We start from the raw sequence: 18,846 nt of genomic DNA on the forward strand, positions 1-18,846 counted from the left end.
TAGTAATATTTATACATATTAAAAATAGATAAACCTTTTTTCCAACAGTTATCTACCTTTGAAGGTTGACCTTTCCGTACATTATTTTCGTAACAGAATGACATAGAGAACTCTATTGACATTTTCTAATGAAAATTTTTGCATTTTTTATAATAAAAAAATATTTGTTTTAGTTTTAGAATTAAATAGGCACAATAATTAGATAAATATTTTACAATTCTATATTATAAAAAATCTAAAATATCCATTATCTTCTATTTATTTTTGAAACCTACAATTAAAAGTTATTAAAACTTGTACGTTTTTATAAACAACCAAATATACGTTTTATACCTTCTTTATATATCTTGAAGCATCTAATGCCCATTATTTTCCAACATATTACGACATAAAGAGTAACCAGTCAACCGTTTGGCTTCCGACACTGAAATCTTGGTTTGATATCTCGACAAAGATATTACAATTTCATAATTGTCCTTAGCTATTCTAAGTCCATCCAAACCCAGTATTGTAACGTAATTTGGGGAAAAAAGACTTTCAGACTGGTGCTGGCAACATTGTTCGTTAACGAAGCAGATGATCAGATCATTTTCTACTCTATAGATCGCAAATTCTAAAAGGAAATCCAACTACTTAAATTAATAACCAAACAAAACAAGTCTTGTGTACTTTCGAAGGACTGTAGAAGAGCCACTAGTCTTAACTTTTTACAAACATGGAATGTGATTGATTATTTGAATACAAAACAACAACTGAATATTTATAAGAGTATACTTTCAAAAAAACAAGTTGAAGGGCCAATCATACTTGAAATATTCAATTTTCAGTACGTTCAAAATACAATATCTCAGATACACTAGTATTTATTACGATCTAACTTCTTGTTCCACAAAGAGATATATATATAGTTCGTCCATCGTGGTTCGATGATGACCACTTTGTCATCCAGGGGGCTGAGGGCTTTGCACTGGGGTTTTATGCCTCCTCATGTAGCTGGTGAGACCTATGTGAGCCCAGGATGTTCAGCGGCACACTTGGCGGGTTATTCCAGCTGGAGCTAGTGTCGTTTGCCTTGCTTTTCTTCTCTGGCGTTTTTCTTCTGCCAGCGTTGTTCTTTTTTTTTTCTCAGCAACCTGTGAGCCAGTTTTCACAGCGCGACGCCATGATGCTCTGTCATGTGCCTCTGTCTACCAGGTGGCTGGGTCTATGCTAAACGCCTTCACAGAAGCTTTAAGGGTGTCCCTGAAGCGCTTTCTTTGACCACCTAGCGAGCGCTTTCCTTTGCTTAGTTGGCCATACAAGAGTCGTTTAGGGATGCGGTGGTCTTCCATTCTGCAGAGATAACGAAGGACAAACATACTTACTCTTTCTCAAACACATAGAAAGAAAATTTAGAAAATAAGTTTACATCACGTGCAGACTTATCACATTCATAACCTCAAAGTACATAAAAAATGGATACAACTCATACCAAAGTTACAACAAATAAACAATCCATTTAATTATCCCATACATAACCCTGACATGACCATGCCTCATATATAAACTTTGAACAACGTTCAACGTCTGTTTAAACAATGAAGAAAATAAGTTTGAATGTATGGGTGTGTGTGTTTGTATAAGTAATAACTATTAAAAATGTGCATGTGTATGTATTTAATACATCATTTATTTGCTTTAAAATTATAATTACTAAAAATTAGCTATAAATTATTTATTAATTTTTTTTCAACAAGAGAGACAATTAGGACTGGAAGATGCAAGGTGGTAATTTCTTTTGGTTACATCCCTTTGAGCAAATTAATAAATTTTCAAGACAACCCAAACAGGAGAGGATTTCATGAAAATGGACCAAATGGACTACTAAATTGTTAAAAAAAAATAAAACAGAAACAGAAAATGAAAAAACAACAACACTATTACAATAAATAATAATAAAAATAAATTTAATCTTAAAAATGAGTTATATGCCAAAATGAAATATTTTTTAAGCTCTTCATACACATACTTACTTTGAGCTCTGTACTTTAATAGAAACCAAATGGCTTCAATATATGTACATTTTTATAAATCTAGCATACCCCAGAGGGCTCCATTGGATATAGGATGGAGGTCCTTTGTCTTAGGTTCTTAAGGAAAAAATTGTTGCAAAAATAATTTAAATAAAAATGAATGCTAATAACTTATAAGTCTTATAAAAATATATTTAAAATATAGTTTGGCAATACTTATTTTTAGGAACACTTTCAAAAAAATTTGGTGAATGTTTTTTTCACCGATATCTGGACATTTGCTGTCATCATTTTATGGACCTTTGCTGTCACCTTTTTCTGGACCTTTGCTGTCATCATTTTTTGAACCTCTGCTGTCATCATTTTCTGAACCCCTTGCTGTCACCATTTTATGGATCATCGCTGCAGCCTACTCTGCGATCATACTGAAAATCCTGGAAAATGACTTTGATAAAAAATTTATTTTTTTTTTTATTAAATTTTCCTTGTGTTATTATTAATTTAGAATGATGTTTTGTGTGTTTTCTTTGAAAAAAAAATTAAAAAAAAAAAAAAGAAGCCCAATAAAGAGGCCAAGAGCCGAAAAAAGAGGCAACGCCCAAAAAAAAAGGCAAAGAAAAGAGGCAAAAGCCCAAGGATTCCTAGGATGTACTAAGCTAGACAACTGAAGTCAAAAGCTAAAAAGCTGAGGTTTTCTTAAAAAAAAAAAAGAAAACAAAAAAAGTTCTAGATATCTGTTCACTTTAAGACATATTTAACAGGACGTCATAAAATTTTTTGAAAATGTATATGAACAATAAAAAACAATACATCGGACTAACTATTGTTTTTTTTCTAAGAATATATATATATATCTAGACAACATTATCATTATTTACTTACGATATCGTTGTACAGATTTTTCTTTTTGACAAAAAAAATTTGTATATATTTATGCTTACAGAGAGATTTGAACCTCGTACCTTTGGCTCCAAAAGCCACCATTTAACGTACAAAGCCACACGTCCTATATGAAAGATTTAAAATATTCCTATATATAAATTACTTTCAAAAAAATTTTCTTTTTGAATAATAAATCTTAATCTTCTTTTTCGGCTATACTTCATAAACATTTTTTTTTAAATCTGTAACTTTAAATAACTAAAACGTTATAGATTATCCTAAAAGAATAAGCATAAACAAAAAAAAAGGTTTTATGTGTCATATTTTCTTACGGTTGACCTTTAAAATTGTTAGTCTAGTAATATTTATACATATTAAAAATAGATAAACCTTTTTTCCAACAGTTATCTACCTTTGAAGGTTGACCTTTCCGTACATTATTTTCGTAACAGAATGACATAGAGAACTCTATTGACATTTTCTAATGAAAATTTTTGCATTTTTTATAATAAAAAAATATTTGTTTTAGTTTTAGAATTAAATAGGCACAATAATTAGATAAATATTTTACAATTCTATATTATAAAAAATCTAAAATATCCATTATCTTCTATTTATTTTTGAAACCTACAATTAAAAGTTATTAAAACTTGTACGTTTTTATAAACAACCAAATATACGTTTTATACCTTCTTTATATATCTTGAAGCATCTAATGCCCATTATTTTCCAACATATTACGACATAAAGAGTAACCAGTCAACCGTTTGGCTTCCGACACTGAAATCTTGGTTTGATATCTCGACAAAGATATTACAATTTCATAATTGTCCTTAGCTATTCTAAGTCCATCCAAACCCAGTATTGTAACGTAATTTGGGGAAAAAAGACTTTCAGACTGGTGCTGGCAACATTGTTCGTTAACGAAGCAGATGATCAGATCATTTTCTACTCTATAGATCGCAAATTCTAAAAGGAAATCCAACTACTTAAATTAATAACCAAACAAAACAAGTCTTGTGTACTTTCGAAGGACTGTAGAAGAGCCACTAGTCTTAACTTTTTACAAACATGGAATGTGATTGATTATTTGAATACAAAACAACAACTGAATATTTATAAGAGTATACTTTCAAAAAAACAAGTTGAAGGGCCAATCATACTTGAAATATTCAATTTTCAGTACGTTCAAAATACAATATCTCAGATACACTAGTATTTATTACGATCTAACTTCTTGTTCCACAAAGAGATATATATATAGTTCGTCCATCGTGGTTCGATGATGACCACTTTGTCATCCAGGGGGCTGAGGGCTTTGCACTGGGGTTTTATGCCTCCTCATGTAGCTGGTGAGACCTATGTGAGCCCAGGATGTTCAGCGGCACACTTGGCGGGTTATTCCAGCTGGAGCTAGTGTCGTTTGCCTTGCTTTTCTTCTCTGGCGTTTTTCTTCTGCCAGCGTTGTTCTTTTTTTTTTCTCAGCAACCTGTGAGCCAGTTTTCACAGCGCGACGCCATGATGCTCTGTCATGTGCCTCTGTCTACCAGGTGGCTGGGTCTATGCTAAACGCCTTCAAAGAAGCTTTAAGGGTGTCCCTGAAGCGCTTTCTTTGACCACCTAGCGAGCGCTTTCATTTGCTTAGTTGGCCATACAAGAGTCGTTTAGGGATGCGGTGGTCTTCCATTCTGCAGAGATAACGAAGGACAAACATACTTACTCTTTCTCAAACACATAGAAAGAAAATTTAGAAAATAAGTTTACATCACGTGCAGACTTATCACATTCATAACCTCAAAGTACATAAAAAATGGATACAACTTATACCAAAGTTACAACAAATAAACAATTCATTTAATTATCCCATACATAACCCTGACATGACCATATCCTATATACAAACTTTGAACAACGTTCAACGTCTGTTTAAACAATGAAGAAAATAAGTTTGAATGTATGGGTGTGTGTGTTTGTATAAGTAATAACTATTAAAAATGTGCATGTGTATGTATTTAATACATCATTTATTTGCTTTAAAATTATAATTACTAAAAATTAGCTATAAATTATTTATTAATTTTTTTTCAACAAGAGAGACAATTAAAACTGGAAGATGCAAGGTGGTAATTTCTTTTGGTTACATCCCTTTGAGCAAATTAATAAATTTTCAAGACAACCCAAACAGGAGAGGATTTCATGAAAATGGACCAAATGGACTACTAAATTGTTAAAAAAAAATAAAACAGAAACAGAAAATGAAAAAACAACAACACTATTACAATAAATAATAATAAAAATAAATTTAATCTTAAAAATGAGTTATATGCCAAAATGAAATATTTTTTAAGCTCTTCATACACATACTTACTTTGAGCTCTGTACTTTAATAGAAACCAAATGGCTTCAATATATGTACATTTTTATAAATCTAGCATACCCCAGAGGGCTCCATTGGATATAGGATGGAGGTCCTTTGTCTTAGGTTCTTAAGGAAAAAATTGTTGCAAAAATAATTTAAATAAAAATGAATGCTAATAACTTATAAGTCTTATAAAAAAATATTTAAAATATAGTTTGGCAATACTTATTTTTAGGAACACTTTCAAAAAAATTTGGTGAATGTTTTTTTCACCGATTTCTGGACATTTGCTGTCATCATTTTATGGACCTTTGCTGTCACCTTTTTCTGGACCTTTGCTGTCATCATTTTTGGACCTCTGCTGTCATCATTTTCTGAACCCCTTGCTGTCACCATTTTATGGATCATCGCTGCAGCCTACTCTGCGATCATACTGAAAATCCTGGAAAATGACTTTGATAAAAAAAAAAAATTTTTTTATAAAATTTTCCTTGTGTTATTATTAATTTAGAATGATGTTTTGTGTGTTTTCTTTGAAAAAAAAATTATAAAAAAAAAAAAAAGAAGCCCAATAAAGAGGCCAAGAGCCGAAAAAAGAGGCAACGCCCAAAAAAAAGGCAAAGAAAAGAGGCAAAAGCCCAAGGATTCCTAGGATGTACTAAGCTAGACAACTGAAGTCGAAAGCTAAAAAGCTGAGGTTTTCTTAAAAAAACAAAGAAAACAAAAAAAGTTCTAGATATCTGTTCACTTTAAGACATATTTAACAGGACGTCATAAAATTTTTTGAAAATGTATATGAACAATAAAAAACAATACATCGGACTAACTATTGTTTTTTTTCTAAGAATATATATATATATCTAGACAACATTATCATTATTTACTTACGATATCGTTGTACAGATTTTTCTTTTTGACAAAAAAAATTTGTATATATTTATGCTTACAGAGAGATTTGAACCTCTTACCTTTGGCTCCAAAAGCCACCATTTAACGTACAAAGCCACACGTCCTATATGCAAGATTTAAAATATTCCTATATATAAATTACTTTCAAAAAAATTTTCTTTTTGAATAATAAATCTTAATTTTCTTTTTCGGCTATACTTCATAAACATTTTTTTTTAAATCTGTAACTTTAAATAACTAAAACGTTATAGATTATCCTAAAAGAATAAGCATAAACAAAAAAAAAAGGTTTTATGTGTCATATTTTCTTACGGTTGACCTTTAAAATTGTTAGTGTAGTAATATTTATACATATTAAAAATAGATAAACCTTTTTTCCAACAGTTATCTACCTTTGAAGGTTGACCTTTCCGTACATTATTTTCGTAACAGAATGACATAGAGAACTCTATTGACATTTTCTAATGAAAATTTTTGCATTTTTTATAATAAAAAAATATTTGTTTTAGTTTTAGAATTAAATAGGCACAATAATTAGATAAATATTTTACAATTCTATATTATAAAAAATCTAAAATATCCATTATCTTCTATTTATTTTTGAAACCTACAATTAAAAGTTATTAAAACTTGTACGTTTTTATAAACAACCAAATATACGTTTTATACCTTCTTTATATATCTTGAAGCATCTAATGCCCATTATTTTCCAACATATTACGACATAAAGAGTAACCAGTCAACCGTTTGGCTTCCGACACTGAAATCTTGGTTTGATATCTCGACAAAGATATTACAATTTCATAATTGTCCTTAGCTATTCTAAGTCCATCCAAACCCAGTATTGTAACGTAATTTGGGGAAAAAAGACTTTCAGACTGGTGCTGGCAACATTGTTCGTTAACGAAGCAGATGATCAGACCATTTTCTACTCTATAGGTCGCAAATTCTAAAAGGAAATCCAACTACTTAAATTAATAACCAAACAAAACAAGTCTTGTGTACTTTCGAAGGACTGTAGAAGAGCCACTAGTCTTAACTTTTTACAAACATGGAATGTGATTGATTATTTGAATACAAAACAACAACTGAATATTTATAAGAGTATACTTTCAAAAAAACAAGTTGAAGGGCCAATCATACTTGAAATATTCAATTTTCAGTACGTTCAAAATACAATATCTCAGATACACTTGTATTTTTTACGATCTAACTTCTTGTTCCACAATGAGATAACGAAGGACAAACATACTCCCTCACGTGCAGACTTATCACATTCATAACCTTAAAGTACATGAAAAAAATGGATATAACTCATACAAAAGTTACAACAAACAAACAATGCATTTAATCTTCACATACATACCCCTGACATGACAATGAATGTCATACAAACTTTGATCAACTTTCAAAAATCTTATCTTATATAATACAAACACTACTTTAATTTAAGAAGATGATTACGTTATACGCGTCGTGCATTCAGTCATGCATATCAACTATCAACCAATAACTTAAATTCTGCCAATCACTGGTTTTCCTGTCTAGCTCAGGCAACCCATTCCATGCTCTAATAGCGCTAGGGAAGAAGGAGCATTTGTACAAATTTTTCCTAGCATATGGGACGAGAGGTGTGCCTTTATCTTTGTGTCTTTCTGAGTATTTTATTAAATTTTGTTTTTGTATTTGAAGATTATGGTTTAGTGTTTTATGTATAATTGCTACTTTACTTTATAGTCTTCTATCCTGAAGGCTTTCTAAATTTAGTGATTTTACTAAAGGTGTTACTCTAGTCAAGTGTCAATATTCGTTTGTTATGAATCTCAATCCTCTATTTTGTGTCTGTTCCAGTTTATTAATCAATGATTCAGACAAATACTGACATATAGGTCAAAGGTCAGCGCTTAGCCAGAGATGTGATATTTAAAACGGGAAATCCCGATGTGAGAAACGTTTTTCCCTGTTTTTCCCTGTAATTTCGCTGTTGCTTTTTTTTATATAGAATTAAGTAATCTGGTCATAAACATAGACTACACCCACGATTCAAGTTTTATATTGCTTGAATTCGACTTAAATCTATAAATTACAGAACTGAATTAGTTCTTGATCTGTAAGTAGCAATCAGGTCTTACATATTGTCTGTTGTACTGACGTAGATTACATCTAAATAACACCGTGAGAATGTTTTTATGTCATTCAACTTAAAGTATTTTAAAACTCTTTCTCTCCTAATCGACGATACCATCGTTGATTTTGACCTAATTAAAATAAATTAATTTTTAGTTTTACAAACTTGACTTTGTGTTTTATAAAAAGAGCATGCATTCCCCTTTATATAGTAATGAGCAAAATGAAGAATTCCTTCGAAACGTGGACAAATAATTACGGAGAGAAAAAGTTTATAGTTCCAAGTTATCTAATGGAGACTCTAATAATAATGGCAAAGTCTTTCGATTCCGGAGACTAAGGATGAGTGCAGTGTTTCACATGACTACGCAAACTCAGTCGCGACCTGTATATTTTTCCCGCAGCTCGTGCAGACAAAGCCGTTTGCTGCCAGTGTTCTATTTAAGTTTTCTTTCCCTCTTCTACTCTAGTCTGCAATAATTTCTTTTGGGTCTCAAATGTTTGTACTGCGGGCTTTGGAAATTTTAACGATAAACTATATAATGTCAAGGACGTTTAATTAATCTTCACTGCTGCCAAATTAAAAATTTAAAAAAAAAAGAAATGAGCCTCATTATTATTATTATTATAAAGCATTGATTTTTTAAAGTATTTTTTTATTTTGCTTTTCTTATGTTTGAGTACAATCTTAACTTAACTGTCACATAGGTAGCTTCTTCAGTAGAGCCTTGGCCCTAGGATCAACTTTAGATCAATATTAGCTCCACCAGTAGACCACAAAAAGACCTTCAGCAAAACTAGGATAAGCACCAATACTGGCCCTAGGATCAACTCTTATACTAGGATAAGCCCCAATACTTGCCTTGGGATCAACTCTTATACTAGTATAAGCCCCAATACTGGCCCTAGGATCAACTCTTATACTAGGATAAGCACCAATACTGGCCCTAGGATCAATTCTTATATTGGGATAAGCACCAACACTTTCCCTAGAGTCAACTCTAATACTAGAATGAGCACCAACTCTGGTCCTAGGATCATCTCCGATATGAAGATAAGCACCAACTCTGGTCCTAGGATCATCTCCGATATGAAGATAAGCACCAACACTGGTCCTAGGATCATCTCCGATATGAAGATAAGCACCAACTCTGGTCCTAGGATCATCTCCGATATGAAGATAAGCACCAACTCTGGTCCTAGGATCATCTCCGATATGAAGATAAGCACCAACTCTGGGCCTAGGATCATCTCCGATATGAAGATAAGCACCAACACTGGGGACAAAATAAACCTTACCCAAAGAATAGATCAAAGGCAGTAAGACAAATGTTGTCAATTAGTTCTGTAGTTTGTCAAGAGTCTCTTTCACTGACAGGCCAATCTTTTTACAAAGCTTATATCAACTCACCCTGTCTGTCTGGTAAAAAGTTTGTACACTTTATTTCTTCCCCCTACAAAATCTTGGATTAAGCTGAAATTATTTCTTTTACCTGACAACCAAAGAATCAATTTTTGAAAAGATTTAACCAATTAGTTAATTAAATTTTTGTAATTAATTATTTTGTTTGGTATCTTGAACAAGGAAAAAAAATCATACATGACAGGTGTGATGTTGTAAACTGAATTAGTTCCCCTGAGGACTAACCTATGCTTGAATATTTTTTATGCATTAAAAAAAAAACTATCACGTAAACATTCACCAAGATACCCCTCTCTTCCCTCCCCCTTTCCCAACTGGTCCAAACAAGTGACAGGATCATAGCGCATTGAGAAAGCTAGACAAAAAACAACAAAGCTTATATTAACTGTATTCTTTGGGATCTTTCATTTCTTAATATACATGTTTGATCTAGACTTGAATAAATCTGTGCGATTATAAATATCTTTACCAATTGTTGTTGTTTTATCTTTTGAAGTATTTTTTTAAAATGTTTTTCTTGTTAGTCCTTAATGTTGTTTTCTGGTCGCTTGTTTTTTTTTTTTTCTGCCGCGCCTGCTTTCCCCTGATACTGTTCCCTGTAGGAAGGTCTGCGACTAAAATACAACTAAAGTAAGTATCGTTGTTTTAAGACAAAAGAAATTATTTTTTCAGTATTTTAATCAATCTCTTAAAAGTAGGACACTTTCTTTGTATTGTTCTCAATAAGAAGACCGCCTCTGCGTGACTCAATCTGGAGTCTCTCTTTTGTCTATTATGCGCTGACCTATCGCTAACCACTTCCCACTGTCGCAATAGAAGCACACACACACACACACACACACAAACTCCATCACACCGCTGCGTGACGCAATGCCTTGAATCAATCAGTAAAAGTAACTGAAAAAATCTGTCTCAACACGTCTTACATGTAAGTCGCAAGCCACAATGTACTTGTCTTCATTCTTCTTTCTTCTTCATCGTTCTCATTGTTATGTTGGAGTGTTCAGATGACTAGACCAATACATGAGATGAACTGCGCAGTGGCTTCCAAAATCAGGGAGCTCTCCATATAGTTTTCTTTCTATTGGGGTGATTTGGGGCCAATGTCTTATACGGGCCTCTAGGTAGAGAGAGCAGTTTTCTCTGGTGATATTCCACATGGGCAGATTTCACTGGTTCCAATTTTGAGCTTCCGGAACATGTGTTGTCGCATTCTGTTGTGTCCAGTCCTGAGTCGAAAGATTAGACGTTGGTCTTGTCGGGATAGCTTATAGTAAGCGTTATCTTTTTTGGTGATTTGGATGGGAGCTCGTCCATTTCTCATTTATTTTATCTACAATTAATTTCTTCATTTCTTCTGGATAGAGTGCAGAGTTTACTTGTGAGTTTGTTCTCCCACTCTTGGCGAGTGTGTCAGCCTTCTCATTTCCTTCTAGTTATATATGAGCTGGTACTTGTCTTCAGACCTCGCGCCTTTTTGGGGTAAAATAACCTTGACCTAGAATCGATCAGGGCCTTTGGGCCATCTACTGCTGCAGAAGACCAAGACAGAACTGCACTTATCTTATAAATTACAGACGATCCTGCAAATAAGACGAGAGTTATGTCCTACGCGTATCTAGTCACGTGTCATACTAGTCGTGCATGCTAATTAGAGACTTATAATCTACTAAGACAGGTTTTTCAGGCTGATTCAGGCAACCCATTCCATGCTTGAATAGCGCTAGGGAAGAAGGAGTACTAACATGAATTTATTCTAGCGGATGGAATAAGTCACATATCCGGCGTAGGCATCTGTTAACAAAGGTCTGGAGCTTTTCCATATTTGTTTTAGTGACTCTCCAAGTTTCTGAACCGTATAGAAGGAATTATGTGGCCAGAAAAGTTAACTACTATCGATTTGTGGGAGAGAACTAGACAAAAGCCCATAGCCCAAGACATTACTAAACGGAAATGGAGCTGGATAAGACACACCCTGCGAAAACCAGCTACCAATGTTGCAAGGCAGGCACTTGACTGGAACCCACAAGGAAAGAGGAAAGTAGGCAGACCCAAGCAAACCTGGAAGAGGTCAGTCATCAGTGAAACTGAGAGTACTGGAATGACATGGGAGCAGATGAAGAAAGCTGCTCAGAACCGAGTTCGGTGGAGAGGTGTGGTTGCGGCCCTATGATCCCCTGGGAGTGCACAAGATTAAGTCAAGTCAAGTCAGTATGGAATAAGAACTGTGCCTTTATCTTTGTGTCTTTTTAAGTATTTTATTAGTTTTTTTCTTTATTTTGTTTTGTTTGTTGTTGTTGTTTTGGAATTTTATGGGATTGTAATGAAACAACAGATACTAGTATACCAATAACATGGCTTGATTCAACTAGATTAGACAACAGTAAACAGTGAACGATTCCAACATGTCTCATATCACAATGTTAAAGTACTTTAAAGTATAAACACACACACACACACTGGACATGACCTTCTGACACACTGGACACACGCAGATAATAAACAACTCAGTTACACTACAGTAATACTTGTAAAAGACTCTGCATTTAAAATCCTTTTTGTAGTATCAACCATACATAAAGCAGAGGCGTAGTGAAATGGGGCAAGGGGCACGATGCCCCGGGAGCCACCCTCAGAGACGTAGGTGAAATGGGGCAATGGGCACGATGCCCCGGGAGCCACCCTCAGAGAAGTAGTGAAATGGGGCAAGGAGCATGATGCCCCAGGAGCCACCCTCAGAGAAGCGCCAAAATATTATTATAGATATTTTAGTGAGGTAATAAATTAAATAAAGGTATTTTTATTTATATTATTATTAAATACTTATTATAAGCCTATATTTCTATGCGATGTTCATGGTAAATGGGGAGGGGGCGCCTGTAAAGTTTCTTGCCTTAGGCGCACGTTTCGCAGCACGCCTCTCCATACAGGATGACCCCCAATTTGATTTTGTTACATTCAAACTACGGGAGAGGGTGGCGTACACTATGAGACTCTTGAATCCGGACTACTATTGTTACTTTACAGTTTAGTCTTCTTTACTGAAGAGTCTCTAAATTTAGTATTTTTTACTAAGGTGTTACTCTGGTTAAATTTGAATAATCATCGGTTGTTAACTAAACGGCTCTTCTGCATCTGTTCTAGTTTCTTTGTTTTCTTGATTCGAAGGGTCCCAAAACGAGGATCTAACAAACGTGTGTTTATTACGTGGTTATGGTAAAAAAAAGTTTTCGGTAGAAATTAATCAAGCCATATGAATTAAGAAGAGCAACAAATTAAATTCAAAAAGCGAATAGTGACAACTTTTATTGATGTTTTGATCCATTTACTTAACGCAAGTAAATATGAAAACATTATTAAGATTTAGACATACCAGTCAGAAGAGACCAGATAGAACATATTGGTTTATTGAATAGGACATTTCTAATAAATAAATATATATATATATATATATATATATATATATATATATATATATATATATATATATATATATATATATATATATATATATATATATATATATGTCAAAGATTGATATTTATGAAGGCGGTGTTCGATACTCCATTGAATTAAACCATTGACTCTTCATCCACTTGTGAACTAGAAACATCGTCTAGTCTGAGCAAGTCAGAGGTGTGTTTTCTCATATTCGTCCACATCTGACGGTTGCTTCGCTCGTCATCTATCTCGGTAGGGGATTTGGAGGCTGTGGAGGGGGGGGGGAGAAAAAAGATAAAAATCATAAAAATATCCGCATTAATCCTCACATCAATCATTATGTTAATCATGACATCAATCATCATCACATCAATTCTCACATGAACTGTCAGATCAAACAGCACACCAATCATCAGAACATTCATGTCAATCATTACATCAATCATCAATCACACCAACCAATATATCAAACATCGCATCGATCATCATACCAATCTTAATATAAATCATCCTATTAATCATTGCATAAATTATAAATCGCACCTAACACCAAGTAAATCGGCATGTTAATCTCCAAATCTGTTAGGGCGTTTGTTGCTGTTGTTGTTTTTTTCAAGAAAAAAGAAGTTTTTAAGTTATGGCAGAAATAAAAGGACTACATTCAATCGAGAAACCATAAACCAAAAGTAAAAGCTACTACAGCTACCAGTGAGCAAAAACAAGCAACTCTTTAGTAAAAATAACTCAAGCAGCCTTTTACAAAAGGGTACCATAACAAAATTATAAGAAAATACAGCTAACCAACATTCAGTAGTAATTATGTGTAGGAACTCTATAGAAGAAAGGATAACAGTCAAGAAGCACCGCCCTCAGCTTTGGGGGTACAGAGTTCAAACCTATTTTGGCAACGTTTACACAAGCCATGGAGATGGATATCACGATGTTGCATGTCGGATAATGAAAGCAGGAGCCATCTTCCCCAAAACTACGTCACATCTGGGCAAACTAATCAGCCCGGAGACAAAGATCCACCTCTTTCATGCAACAATCGTCCCCAGACCGGTTTAAGCCTGATTTAACCGATTGCTCCGATTGGGCCTCGTGCCTGCATGAGGGACGATCGGGACAAGGAAATGAGAGAGAGAATACTGGTCCATGTGCGGCATTAGGTATGTCCTTGACAAGGCAACCTTAAAACTCACTGCTCGCTTCCTCTTTCGTGCTCTAAGGGAGTAATTCTCAGCATGGTTCGCTACTAATAGGGTTTCTGATTTGGTAGGGACCCTCTATTTACATTAAGCATATCACTATCAATCACGCTCTTGTAACGAGCTTTAAAAAATGTAGGTCTAAGGTTAACATATTTAGTGTAGGCCTATTGTACGATTGACGTAACTTTAATTAACCCACAGGCACCTACTGCGTTTGAGTTGCTTCTTATGCATGTTGTACAACAAATGTTTGTCTTATGATCTAATTAACAGTAATAGTTGTGGTTGTAAAAAAAAAAGATAGAAAAGAGGCAAAGCATCCATTAACTCTTTCTCTCCGTAATTATTTACCACATTCTGGTGGAATCAACGCTGGTATCGTCAGCTAGGAGAGAAAGAGTTAAATTGGGCCCCGCAATCCGTAAGGCCGGCTCTGATCGTCCAAACGGCCACTTACGCTTGCGAGACACGGAAGTCATCCATTAAGGCTGAAGTGAGGTGGTTCAACAGAGATGGCTGAGAATAGAAAAGTCCTACACCTGAGTAAAATGGTGGCCCAACGACGTAGAGTCACGTGACATATCCTTAGGCAAGACGAAACATGTTGACAAAAGTCAGCCATAACAAGGAAGCAGATAAGAGAAAAGCGAAACCAAGGCAGTCCGCGTACAACATGGCGTCGCACCTTCTTAGAAGACCTAAAATCGGTGGGTACCTTTGGGAAGATGCTTTGGAAGTCGCATATGACAGATCTCCATGGAGAAAGCTTGCCGCCCCAATGCGACGAACGGCGCGAGAAGTCTAAGAAAGTAAGCTATAAGCAGTTATGCTGGTCACATGGACACTCTAGTTGACTATTTGCCACAGAAACAGGTAGATTATTTTTTATATCAGTCTTCCACATTGACGCAATGTCTTGCAAGATAACAAAAAAATTAAAGGGAGTGTAATCTTAAGTTTAGACCTCTGAAAGTAATTCTCTGCCCTTGGACTTGATCCATTCTGCAATGAAATTCATTGAGGTCACGAGAAGTTCACGTTGTCCTGATATACTTACTGTCGTCTGCTCCGATCACTAAAGGCCCCTTGACATCCGACACTCCAGCAAGTTGAAATGGACCTCTAGATGACGAAGGTTCCATTAAGTTCTTCTCGCTGTACGGCTTTGGAGGATCTGTTCTACTCTGAAGAGCTTTAATCATTGGAACTACCTTGACTGCGGTCTGTATAGAGAGAATATGTGCTTTTAATGGGCTATCAATAAGGTCATACATATTAGTCTGTATATAGAGAATACGTGAGTTTAATGAAATATCAATAAGGTCATACATGTTAGTCTGTATAGAGAGAATAGGTGCTTTCAATGGGCTTTTAATAGGTCATACATATTAGTCTGTATATAGAGAATACGTGAGTTTAATGAACTATCAATAAGGTCATACATGTTAGTCTGTATAGAGAGAATAGGTGCTTTCAATGGGCTATCAATAGGGTCATACATATTAGTCTGTATATAGAGAATACCTGAGTTTAATGAACTATCAATAAGGTCATACATGTTAGTCTGTATAGAGAGAATAGGTGCTTTCAATGGGCTATCAATAGGTCATACATATTAGTCTGTATATAGAGAATACGTGCGTTTAGTGGGCTATCAATACGGTCATACATATTAGTCTGTATGGGAAGAACGATTGCTGTCAATGGGCTATCAATTAGGTCATACACAATAGACTGCCGCTCAGTTGTGAGATTATTGCTATTCGCACACAAAAAAAAATATTGATCTCATACTGAGGTGATTTACTCAGCCATTGGTGTCATTGAATTGACTTAGGCCAGTTGATATGCATAAAATCATTGAATCAATATAACCAAGTAGTTTTTATTTATTTTGCTTTAAATTGTACAACGCCGGCCTCAAAATAATAATAAGGCTTGTCTTCGAGTCCAAAGATTAATGAGGAGTGCAGTATTTCTCGTGGCTATAACTACAGGCTATATGTAACCCATGTTCATAGTTTGCCTATATATATCACAATCTAGATTCAGCGGTTCTCAACCTTTTAGTCTCGGCGACCCGTTTTTACAATCCCCCACTCTGCCGCGACCCCCCCCCCCCCGCACACACACACAGCAATAGAAGAGTAGATAATAACAATCCATTTTTTCGAGGGTCTTAGGCGACCCCTGGCAAATCGCCAATTGACCCCCAAAGGAGTCGCGACCCACAGGTTGAGAACCCGCGATCTAGATCTATCTTCTTATGGGCCGGAAACATTTTTGCTTTCATTGAGGTTTTAGATAGCAGAAGGCAGCAATACATATAATTCTCTCATAGCATCAGAAGGAACACGCACGTGAATGTATTTCGTGAAAGGCCATGAAATATATTTAAGGGTAAAAGATGCAAAATATTGTTTTTTTTTTAAATACTAGTTTAAACACAGAGCTCATCTAAGGGAAAGAACTCCGCGCTTACAACTGTATAACTCTCAATATTGTAGAAGCTATTTCCTTTATTCGATATCAAATAAAATAACTAATTACCAATAAATAATTGACTACTTGGTTGATTTTTCTAATTGATTCATGTTTTATTAGATAGATATAATAAAAAAAAATTGTTTCAAGTTTCTACTTGACGAAACCCTACATATTTAGCTGTACCTGTGAATACTGATAAATTAATTCCCTTGTTGGTATCAAACTAATAATTAATTTTTGTTGTTTTTTGTTGATTCGTGTCTTGGCTATGCTTTGTTAGGTCCAATAATGGTGTAAAGTTTCAACTTGATCTGAGAATGGGTGTGGGAAAAATAACGTCTACAGACTTTTTACCAGACATACAAACAAACAGAGAAAATTGATATAAGGTTGTTAAAAAAAAACTCACACACAGAAAAGAGGCACGGAAGCCCATGATGAAGAGATTCAATGTTGAAGATTCAAACCAAATAATAATAATATGAGAAAAAGAATGACAAGGAAAAGTGGGTCGTCTATTAAACACATTCAACAGCCTAACATAACCAGGAATAATAAGAAGAGGCAGACAGAGAAAGCGATGGGAGGACAGCATAAAAGAATAGACGGGCCTACCACTGAAAGAGGTTCTAAACAGGGCAAAGGACAGAGAGGAATGGAGAGAGGCGGTCGACGAGTCTTGCTTTGTGCCCCAACAGTCCAACAGACTAAGGGATAGGAAAAGGTAAAACAGCCTAAAACACAAAGATATATAAACATCTACCTTTGTCCTCATCCGGGCATTGATACTTGGGTTTTTGGTGACCTCAATATTCTCTTCCTGTAGCATAGACCAGGTCGGAGGAGGATACGTGGACACGTTAGCAATGAGAGTCTCTACCAGTGGTTCTTCTGACTGGGATAAAGAGTTACAACATTAAAATCTGAGTGGTTCATCTGATAGGATGAATTGTTTATTAGTGATATTAAATTTTTCACATTTATCTTAAAAATTATCCTTCGATTATTCTCAATTTCAAATGCACTTTGAAAACAATATTGCTCCAGCATTAAATTAAGGAATGGCACTATAAACTGACTCGTCCATTTTATTTATTTTCAACATAGACATACAATTCTTTGCAGCACCTGGCCAACATAGGTTTGTAAAGTGGCTCATTGGCGTTCCGTGACTTGCCATGTAGAAACTTCGCGCACCAAAATGTTTATCAGCCAACTCTTTAAAATTAGGCTTTATGAATTAGAATATAGGGGCAATGTTTATGTAGGTTTAAATGGGATCTTGAAGCTATTCGATCCATTCAGAGCTACAATGTTTGTGCTGTGGGGTGTCGTCAGAGGCGGCAACATATTCCAGTACATATTTTACATACTTTTTTCTAGATTATTATAATTTTTCCTGAATGCCAGCCCAAAATAGTTTTTCACTGTATCAAAAGTTCGATCACTATTTTTTTTCTTTTGCTGAAAGTATCTTTTCATCAGAAAGATATTTGACTTTGTTATTTTAGGGAGTGTAAACGATTTCCCCATCCCTTATATACATTTACAACAAACTCGAATTGTTCAAATGTTTTGCCTTCGTAAGGATCATATTCAGTTATGTAAGTCAAGTCAAGTTTCTCCTTTTAAGATCTTGCGATCTATGGGGCAGATGATGTTAAGGTCATTTGTTTCAAGGGGGGCGCGGTGGCTGAGTGGTTAAGCGCTTGGCTTCCGAAACAGGGGTCTTGGGTTCGAGTCTAGGGATTTAGACTTTCGCGATTTTTAGGGCACCCCTGAGTCCACCCAACTCTAATGGTTATCTGACTTTAGTTGGGGGAAAGTAAAGGCGGTTGGTCGTTGTGCAGGCCACATAACACCGTGCTCGTTAACCGTTGGCTATAGAATATGTTGGCCAGAGAAATAGAAACAGACTCAGTCATGAGCGTGACGAAAAATGTAAAATCTTCATTGTTTGGCTAAGTGCCCAGGTTGGGCAACGCTTATGACGAC

General features: G+C 34.9%; 1 protein-coding gene and 1 long non-coding RNA gene across 2 annotated transcripts in view; one reads left to right on the forward strand and one right to left on the reverse strand.

The window, feature by feature from the left end:
- The first annotated feature begins 8,106 nt into the window (after positions 1–8,106).
- On the forward strand, positions 8,107–9,390 carry LOC106074914 (uncharacterized). The gene is made up of 2 exons (XR_008780401.1): positions 8,107–8,272; positions 8,998–9,390. It is a non-coding gene; the product is annotated as an uncharacterized LOC106074914 (long non-coding RNA).
- Positions 9,391–13,000: 3,610 nt separating this feature from the next.
- LOC106074916 (uncharacterized) overlaps positions 13,001–18,846 on the reverse strand; it is a 30,437-nt gene continuing 24,591 nt past the window's right edge. Inside the window, exons 12-14 of the mRNA XM_056044903.1 lie at positions 17,615–17,746; positions 15,422–15,587; positions 13,001–13,421 (exon numbers count right to left, since the gene is read on the reverse strand). Coding sequence (XP_055900878.1) covers positions 13,285–13,421; positions 15,422–15,587; positions 17,615–17,746 — 435 coding nt within the window. The 3' untranslated portion in view covers positions 13,001–13,284. The remainder of the gene's footprint in view (positions 13,422–15,421; positions 15,588–17,614; positions 17,747–18,846) is intronic.

The sequence above is a fragment of the Biomphalaria glabrata genome, chromosome 10 (assembly GCF_947242115.1).
Source record: "Biomphalaria glabrata chromosome 10, xgBioGlab47.1, whole genome shotgun sequence".
Taxonomy (NCBI): Eukaryota; Metazoa; Mollusca; class Gastropoda; family Planorbidae; genus Biomphalaria; species Biomphalaria glabrata.